General features: G+C 40.2%; 1 protein-coding gene across 1 annotated transcript; it reads left to right on the top strand.

Moving 5' to 3' along the window:
- Positions 1–3830: 3830 nt before the first annotated feature.
- LOC118566065 (zinc finger BED domain-containing protein 1-like) lies at positions 3831–6348 on the top strand. The gene is made up of 3 exons (XM_036147111.1): positions 3831–4846; positions 5134–5212; positions 5425–6348. The coding sequence occupies exons 1-3, from the start codon at positions 3905–3907 to the stop codon at positions 5793–5795; spliced, it is 1392 nt and encodes a 463-aa protein (XP_036003004.1). The 5' UTR covers positions 3831–3904; the 3' UTR covers positions 5796–6348.
- The last annotated feature ends 3424 nt before the right edge of the window (positions 6349–9772 follow it).

Here is a 9772-nt window from a genome sequence, read left to right as displayed (position 1 = left end):
TTACTGAGGATGGAGCACTTCTTTTTGGAAGAATTAATTATTTTGTTTTTAATAGAATCACTTATTTTTATAAAGAAACCCATTACTTCATTACCACTGAGAACTGAGGGACTGAATTGATCAACAGACCTATGATTCTGTGTAATGGGACATTTCCACGGACCTAAATTGGCCATAACCTTGCCTGCAATCTGAATCCTCACGTTATTTGTACGTTCCCAAACACACAAGACTCCATCTTGTCCCGTTTCCGCTTCAACTGTTGGTAAACAAACCAAAAACGTTTCTGGCCAATCAGGTTCCAGTATTATTGTTTTAGGTGGGACATACCACTGTGACGAAAGCATTAGCTGGCAAACCAAAATTAACATGGTAGCGTGGATGCTCGCACAACTGCTACTATTACATCTGTTTTGTAAGAATCCTTCTTATTTGGTAGTAGAACAGAGAGAAGTGCCTTGACTAGCTTACCTTCTTGTGGTTTCTCATAACAGCTGCTGTTTTCATTTTTATTTGATACTGTGATTGGCTAAAACCAACCTTTGTTAGACATGCAGTAGGTGTCGCTTTGCCCAATCAGCTCAGAGAGTTCAGCTGAAATTCTGTCCTTTTCCCAAATGGATTCAACTGGAACAGTTCCAGATTGATAATGCACAGAACTAGAGTGCACCACATTATCGATCTGGCTGGCCAGGGTAGAGTCAAATAGGAAGTCAGCAGATCCGGTACGATTTCAAAATAAAGGCAGGATGGAAGTGTGGCTTTCCAGGGGTCCATTCTTCGTACGTTGCTTAAAACATCCGAGATCAAATGACACATTCAAGATGACTTCATCTGGCCAATCATGATCTGGCTAATTGGGTTATTTGAACACACCTGCTGTTTACGATTAGTATGGCTGGACTGAGTTATCTGAGATAACTGCGTGTACATACGTCACTTTAAAAGGGGAAATGTATCGATAGTAGAAACAATGATCAGCATCGCTGCTATTGGCTGTTCAGCATGGCCAAAGAACGCCCACAGTTTTTCTCCCAATCAGAACACGAGCTTTTAATGGAAGGTTATGCCGAATTTGAGTCATTAATTAAAACGACAGGGAACACCTCAAAGTCTGCTAAAGCCAGGAGAGAGGGCTGGCAAAAAGTAGCAGACAAATAAATGCATAAGTACTGTCCATGTTAGACGTTTCTATCACTTTCTATAGTATGTATTTTTGCATTTAATCTAATCCTGTTTCCATGAAATAAGCCTGCTGGAGAGCAGGCTTAAGCTTGCGCACATGTTGCTATGACAGCAAGTGCAAGATGAGTTTCGAAGAACCAAATGATCCAAGATCATGCCAAATTGTCAACAATCAAATCCAGCTAACTGAGTTACCGACATACGAAGAACGGACCCCGGAAGTATGACTGGATCCTGGTCATAGCCAGTTTGGATTGTTGCGTAGTACATTTTACAAAGAAAGGACGGAGCAGACAAGTAACGTAGTCAATGTGAAGCCAGGTTTTGGCTTACTCAGTAAAGTTCTATTTTGTAATTTTTCTTTTCGTAATTGTTCTTTTTCAGTTACTTTTAAAGTTCCAAGCAACTTGATATAATTCAAGGATGCTGAACTTCATAGTCTACAACTCTTTGCAGACTTCAACCTTGCCCTTTAACTTTTCCACTGTTTTTTTCCCCTGTCCACTGGCCACCATGTCTCCCTGCTCAATCAGTTTGCTGCAAAGTCAAGGGAGCCAGTTACAGTTGAGATAAAACCCCAAACCACCATCTGTCCTTCTCTCATTAAAGTTGAGCATATGTTAATGCAGCCTCTATGCAGCCTTCACATGCTGCTGGTAAGTCAAGGACAAAATTGAATTGCTTCAGGAGAATGCAGCTTCCCATATGCTTGGCATTTGGATTACATTACAATATCTTCCCTAATGGCTCTATTTCCTTTGACTTCTTTTCTTCTTCTTTTGGTGCTAGATATTACTTTGTAATAGAACAAAAGAGCCCCCCCCATCTAACTCAATTGCGTATATCACTATGGTATAATCATCCATACATAAGTGTATGTTCTTTAGGTTCTCTTGTACTCTAGAGTAATAATCCAGATTTGCAGTATTTCGTCCATGGTTTCCCAACAAATATTGCACATTCATGGTAGTTTTTATATGACTATTTCAATTCCGCCAGTCCTTATTTAGCTTGAAAATGCATTGAAAATGACATTTGCTGAATGACAGAAAGTTATAATCAATCAACTTTTTCCAATGCAACAATGAGATCCTGTGAAATTAAGACATTTCGAAGGATCACTATTCGGCAAGAATACGTCAATTAACCTTAGTTCCCATGGATAAATTAACAATAATTCATCTATGCTAGATTTTATTTGACTGACAGCTTTGAATTTTCTGAATTGTTAAATTTTGCATCAAAGTGTTAGAAAGTATTCACACCTCTAACTAAAACAAGGACGTGTAAAAGGCTTAACCTTATATAATACGACTATTATAATAATTATGACAAACATTCAAAGAAACATTCTATGTGAAATGGTGCTGTGAGATTGAAGGGCTAAAGCATAGATTTTTTAGAAACTTCGGAAAAAAATACCTTGTGCTACGGTGCTAACACAGCTATTCTTATTCTCCGTTAGTGGTATACCCATTAAAAGATTCAAAATACAGTTTTGTAAATAGTTTCTCTAAGTGTATGTGGAGTCTGGATTGCCAGTGTTTTCTTAAATTTTAGGCACTTGTTTAACAGAGCTTTCTTGCAACTAGGATTTACGGCTTAAAACACACCCACACACACACACACACACACACACACACACACACACACACACACACACACACACACACACACACACACACACACACACACACACACACACACACACACACATTTTTTTAAATACTTATTGAGAGACACTATTGAGAGACTTTTATTAACATGCATTCATTTTCAACCCTTTTTATGGCCTAACCCTGAACCCTAACACACACACATACATACACATGATCCTTTCAATGAGATGAAACCATAAACATTTATCACATTTTTGTAGGCATGGCAAGATTCACCGATGCGTGTCGGAACATCGGAACGACCTGTTGGATACGGTTGCATCGATTTGCAAACGTCTGCATCGGTAAAAACCGCACATAAACTCGAGATGCATCGTATCAAAACTACCTGCATCGATACAAACTGATTATTATCTTCTATTATTATAACTTTTTAGAAACGTGTCTTTGAGTTTTAGTTGCGTTTCTTTCCATCCCTGTTGCCTACTGCGTGCATGCTAGTCTCTCTGCCACTCAAGTCTCGCCCGAAGCCTCGCGCGAGTAGGAGGGTCTAAACTTGCTTTCGAAGAGGACAGAGGCGGCAAGCTAGAAACCACGTTAGCATGGAGGAAAACGAAACAGAGAGAATACATTCGGTTACGCGCTTTAGGTCAACGGTATGGAAAGACTTTGGCTTCTACAAACGAGATGGAGAGTTGGACAAGACAATGGCCATATGTAAACACTGCAGAACAGAGGTACGATATACAGGCAGCACAACAAATATGTCGCAACATCTGAAGCGGCACCACAGTACAGTAGTTCAGTCCCCGGAGACGTCAGCTAGCAGTGCTACTGCAACAACTTCACGTGAGCCACGAATACCTCATTTTTTTCAAGCGCCACTTGCAAGCAATTCTGCCCGGGCGAATTCTATCACGGACGCCTTATCTTTCTTCCTCTGCAAAGGCATCCAACCGTACAACATTACAGCAAACGAGGGATTCAAATACCTGCTTGAAGTGTTGGAGCCAAGGTACAGCATACCAGACAGAAGGGTGTTTTCGGACCGAATAGTTCCTGCGCTTTACGAGAAAGTGAAAGTGGATGTTCTCAGCTCAATGGGTCGTGCACAGAGGGTGTCAATAACGGTTGATGGTTGGACCTCCTGTGCCACTGATTCTTACATTACTGTTACGGCACACTACGTGAACGAAGAGTGGGACATGCAGTCTCACGTCCTGCAAACGCGAGTGTTTAATGAGTCTCACACTGGGGTCAACTTGGCTGCGTTGCTGCAAGATGTACTTCGCGAGTGGAACCTCGGAGAAAAAAAACCTGCCTTGGTGACAGACAACGCAAGAAACATGCTAGTGGCAGGGGCTGGCGCAGAGATAACACCCCATGTCCGATGCGTAGCCCACACATTAAACTTGGCCTCGCAAAAGGCACTGAAGGTGGACAGGGTGTCCGAATTGTTGGTGAAGGTGAGGAAGGTTGTTGCATACTTCCATAAAAGCCCACAAGCAGCTGAGGTTTTGAGGGAAATTCAGTCCCAGCTACGCCTACCCAACCACAAACTTATTCACGATGTCTGTACAAGATGGAACAGCTCTGTGGACATGCTGGAGAGATTCTGGGAGCAACATCCTGCTCTGTTGAACGCTATGCTGTCGAGAAGGATCAGGAGGGGAGAGGGCCTGTTAGCAGTGAATGAGGACGACATGACTCTGATCCAGGAAATCATCAAGCTGATGTCCCCTGTCAAAGTGGCCACCACACTTTTGAGTGAAGAAAAAAGCCCAACCATCTCAATGATCGCCCCAATACAAGCCAAACTCCACAAACACTTCTCCGAAGACAACACTGACCTGCCAATCATTGCAGATATGAAGCAGCGCTTCAGACAAGATTTTTTTGATCGTTACTTGGATCTCCAAGAACTCCTCTACAATGCATCGGGCCTTGATCCCAGATTCAAAGACCTGGCTTTCCTTGATGTGGACTCCAGAGACCTCATCTTCATGAAAATAACATCTGAGGTGGTGAAGATGAACGAGCAGGTAATTTATTGACTTTTTTTTCCTTTTACTTTAGGCCTATAGAATGTGACCACCTCCCTCCCTGTCTCTGTCTCTGTCTCTGTCACTCACTCACTCACTCACTCAAACACACACACACACACACACACACACACAATAGATCTCTACATTTTTATGTTCAATTTGTCTGTATAATATGTACAGTGTTATGTTTGATTTGGAGTCTGGTCAAATGCTATTATATTCTGTGCTAAGACTTGTTATTTACATTTTGACAACAAAATACTCTTTTTGATTTGGATTGTCAGACAGGAGACAGTGCTGCACTGTATGAAGGAGAGGCAGATGAGGGAGGCAGCGACGGAAGCCCCAGCAGGGAACGGAGAGGTGTGTGTTGACTGTGTATGAGTAATTGACTGTTCATTAACAGAGACAAAAAATACTTATTTATTGGTCCATGGGCATGGAGATAATCTTTTAAATACAGCACAACAGATGTTGACTCGTATGTTATCATTGTTAAACAGTGTGTAGTCTTGTGTTGTGTTGACTGCTCATATTGTTCAATATACTAATAGTCTTGTACATGTCTTCCTTAGATGATGATGCCTCGCCCTCTCCTAAAAAGAAGACTGCCATGGACCAGCTGTTTGGAGAGTTCATCACCACAAGAACGCCATTGAAGACCATGAGGGAGAAAGCTAAGGATGAAATTTTAAAATACAGAGAGAGAGATTCCTTAGAACTAGGCGGTGATGTGTTGCAGTGGTGGAAAGGGCAGGTGGACCTGCCACTCCTTTCAGCTTTAGCTAAGGATTACTTGTCCATTCCAGCAACTAGTGTGAGCTCTGAGCGTGTCTTTAGCAGTGCAGGGAATATTGTCACTGCCCAACGTAGTCTCCTGCACCCTGACCATGTTGATCAATTGATCTTTCTTAAAAAGAATTTGAAAAAGACCCATCTGGGTTAAATGTTGGGATTCACTTGTCTTAATTTACATATGGGGAACTGTTACTCCCTTGTTATGATCATTTGTTCAGAATGATTAATCATTTTACAGAGGCACAGAGGTAATGAGTATACCACTTTTGAAACGTAACATTTTGAACTATATTTCAATAAGTAGACATGTTATTTTCAAAATGTGCACTGAGTAAATGGAAAATGACATTTCAGTTAGATTATTAACCTTAGTTTGCTCTTCAGATATTGTATGCACATTTTGGACATACCATTTTTACCTATGCACATTTTGGAAATTACTTGTGTGCCTATTAGAATATTGTTCAAAATGTTGCTTTTCAAATGGGGTGTACTTGTCAATGGTGTGCATTGTATATTTGGGGGAAAATGCGATGTGTCCCTGTGTTAAGTTTTTCTTTTAGTTTTTATAATAGATGGAATATCCTGGCCTGCACCTTTTGTATAAGGGCATTTTATTTGTTTTACCTCATGTATAAACTTCAAGCACTTTTTTAAAGGCTTAACTGGAAAATGTGCCTTTGCTTTAATTGTTGGACAACATGCACTTCAGAGAAATCTTATTTTTGTTTGAAGTTTACACTTATACAGTTTCAGAGAGACAATCACTCTCTAATTTGCACTTCCTTTGTTTCAAAATAAAAGGCACAGTTAGCTTGCGTGCCATAACTTGAACTATGTAGTCCATGGTGTACTTTTCTTCTGCATTGCATCGCATCGTATCGCACTGTATCGCAGCATTTTAAATTTAGATCGTTCTGTATCACACCGGATCGCAGGAGGTTGTAGAATCGTATCGAATCTTATCACTAGAAATTCCATGAATCGTGAATGTATCGAATCGTTGGCTGTGTATCGAGATGTGTATCGTATCGCCTTGGTGGTGAAGATTCCCATCCCTACATTTTTGTCTTTGTCCAACCTTCAGGCTCATTTTCAGCCCCAACTGTTCAGTTTTTGGAAATAAATATCTATGATTTAATTTACTTATTCATACAAAACAATAATTCTAAAATAATATGCTGCTGTCTGAACCTTATTTGTATTTCACCAGAATGCTAATTTTCTTCAAGAAAGGTAATTTAAAAATCATAAACCAAGCAGGGGGAGGTGACAGAGCGATTAACCCCTTAATAGGCTCATCTGTACACTGTGCTGTACACATCTATGTTGTCAAATGATACTTTTTTGATGCTCAGTATTGCACCTATATGGACCTTTAATATATTTGTTTTGTACTAAATGGTTTGTTTTCAAAGGACATATATGTGGGTGAAACAGCCAATACCTATTGTATCAGTATAACATCATACTAAATACAATCCTTCTACTTCTACAGAAGTATTTTTAAACCCTAGTATCTATACTTCTACTTGAGTAATATATGTGAATACTTTTTACACCTCTGTAAGCCATACTGGCATATAAAGAAGCTCTGAGTTGTATTTCTGCCTTGATCCTACATTCACAGTGAAATCTACCCCCATAGGTCATTAACTACTCATTAAATTTCATCTTTACAGAACTGGGGCATACATGATAACAGTTACAAGCACGTTTCTACTCACTCAAAGGTGAACATGATTCCTGAGGGCTCCATAAAATTAACAGCAGTGATAGTGAAATGCAGCCTTTGTACCTTATATAGCACAGCACATTTGCAGGTTGGAAGAGTAATATTCAAGGAGATTCACTGCTCACTGAGCAGTACTGCTTTTTTATTTGATAAACGCACTTGTCACTAGTAAAATGATGCTGCTCGCAAATCTATTGATTTTTGCTTCTGCAGCCTTGGTCCCACAAGCCCCTCTGCTCCAAAATCAGGGCAGCGGAACAAAAAGCCAAAGAAACAGAATCAGCAAAGTCCCGGAGGAAAACATGCACTATAATAAAGAGACGCAAACAAAGTAAAAGCAACACTTCTATGTGGCAAAAGGACATTGTAGGCGTGTGATGCAGCACACTGGGCTCATACTTGGAAAATTTTTCCTATACTGGCTAAAAAAACTTTAGTTACGATGTGACCAAGCATTTTCCATATCCTGCTGTGATAATGCAGGAGCCCTTGTAATGATGTGAAGGAGACTCCAAGGTGAGTGAGGGAAAGCCCGCGTAATGTAGCACAGCCTCACCTTTCACACCTATTCACAAGCCATCAGGACCCAGTAAAAAAGTGGCAGCACTTCACAGTTCAATGGAAGGAAACAGGTCATTTGTTTGGTACTTAAGCTCATCTGGTTACCCCAAATCACACACATTAAAAATAAAGTATGACACATTCAAAGTAAAACAACTCTCTCTCTCTCTCTGTCTCTCTTGCATGCACGCACGCACACACACACACACGCACACACACACACACACACACACACACACACACACACACACACACACACACACACACACACACACACACACACACACACACACAGCCATTGTCTCTTACTGTAGTTGGCTTTCCCCAGGAGCTGGTAGGGAAAGCAAAGGGAGACAGTATTATGACTTCATAGTCATTAGAAAATCTACTTCCTCATACTTACCTTGTCTTTTTAATTAAAATGTAAATAAGCTTTGTAAATATTCTATTAGCTTTGCCATTTTTTCAGAGTATCTCATTGTTCATCCCAGAAAGTTTATAGTTATAGTTTTATTTACTTGTCTCAAATTATTTGTTTTATCTTTTTATTAGTTATAGTGATCAAATTCCACCAGAAATAAAAGCTGAATTCTGGAATGTCTTAATCCAGGTCCCAGTTACAGCCTTTTTAAATGATATTTAAATCCCTGCGTTAACTCAGGGACATTAAATATTAGTCCATGACTTAACTTGACCCTAAACTTGTGTTGTTCTTGTACAGTCTGTAATTTTATTTTGTTACTTTTAGACATGCAAGCACAAAATGCATGACTAAACTTATTTTCCTGTTTTTAAATCTGTTTTTCAGCCTTCCTGCAGTTCCTAAATTGTTGTCTGTAATGTTTAGGAACCAGTTTATAGGCCTTCAAAACAGCTTCTTTAATAGATGTGTACACCTTTCTTTCAGCTTTAGTTAACGAAATATAAGCTTCTTGGGCCTTACCCACCAGCACACTTTGGAGTGATCTAGACTGATCCATTCTGCTGCGGTCATTGTCCTCTGCCGTGTCCTCAAACAAAGAGAAAAACACATCAGGATTTTGTTCATTAAACTTAGGCAACATGTTAACCAAGTTAGGTCCAGAAAACCCCTCACCACCTTGAGACAGATTAAAAGATCAACCACCTAACCTGCCCTCAGACCTCAACTTTAAACGCTCAGCTTCCAGAGATAATTTCTTGAACTTCAACTCATGCACTAACCGCTTTTCTTCTAAAATTATTTTTCTCTCCTTAAGCTCATGTGCTAGCCACATTTTTTCCCAACTCAAACTGCACTTCCATCTCACTTCTCTCAGATTGAAACTTTACTTGAGAAGCTTGAGATACTGTTGGACCCGACGACTCATCTTCCAACTTTGAGGCACCAGATAAAGAATCTGAACCGAGGGAAGTTACAACTATCACATCAGCATCTGAAATCGAAACAGTAAAGACATTCAGTTTTATAAATTTGTCTTTTAAGAAACTCCTTAGCTGAGTTAACTTTAATCCTTTTGCAGCTTCAAAATCAATTTTAAAGTGTTCAGCTACTTGACGAATCTGCTCCTTTGTAAGCTTTTCCAATAGTTCTACAGTTGGGGAAGACAAAAAAGAATGAGAGTCACGTATGTAACTGCGGTTTTATGAATCCCGGATGACCGCCAGAGGCGGTGTTTCAAGCACTGAATGATCACTCTTTGCGCAGGTCGAGAATTAGTATCAACAAAGTCACCTGTGACCTACCGGTGATCAGCGGAAGCCTATATAGCCACGTGACACTGGTAGTTCATTCCCTCGATCTTCTCATGAACCAGCAATACAGAGGGACCGAACGCTCTGGCAGTCAT

This window comes from Fundulus heteroclitus, chromosome 15, assembly GCF_011125445.2.
Source record: "Fundulus heteroclitus isolate FHET01 chromosome 15, MU-UCD_Fhet_4.1, whole genome shotgun sequence".
Classification (NCBI taxonomy): Eukaryota; Metazoa; Chordata; class Actinopteri; order Cyprinodontiformes; family Fundulidae; genus Fundulus; species Fundulus heteroclitus.
This window is presented reverse-complemented; position numbering and strand designations above follow the sequence as displayed.

What these genes read in the sequence shown, in the direction of transcription:
- LOC118566065 (XM_036147111.1), top strand. Translation starts at nt 3,905, where the DNA reads ATGGGTCGTGCACAGAGGGTGTCAATAACGGTTGATGGTTGGACCTCC. An exon ending in TGGTGAAGATGAACGAGCAG is followed by an intron (nt 4,847 to 5,133) that starts GTAATTTATTGA and finishes TTGGATTGTCAG; the next exon opens with ACAGGAGACAGTGCTGCACT. An exon ending in CCCCAGCAGGGAACGGAGAG is followed by an intron (nt 5,213 to 5,424) that starts GTGTGTGTTGAC and finishes TGTCTTCCTTAG; the next exon opens with ATGATGATGCCTCGCCCTCT.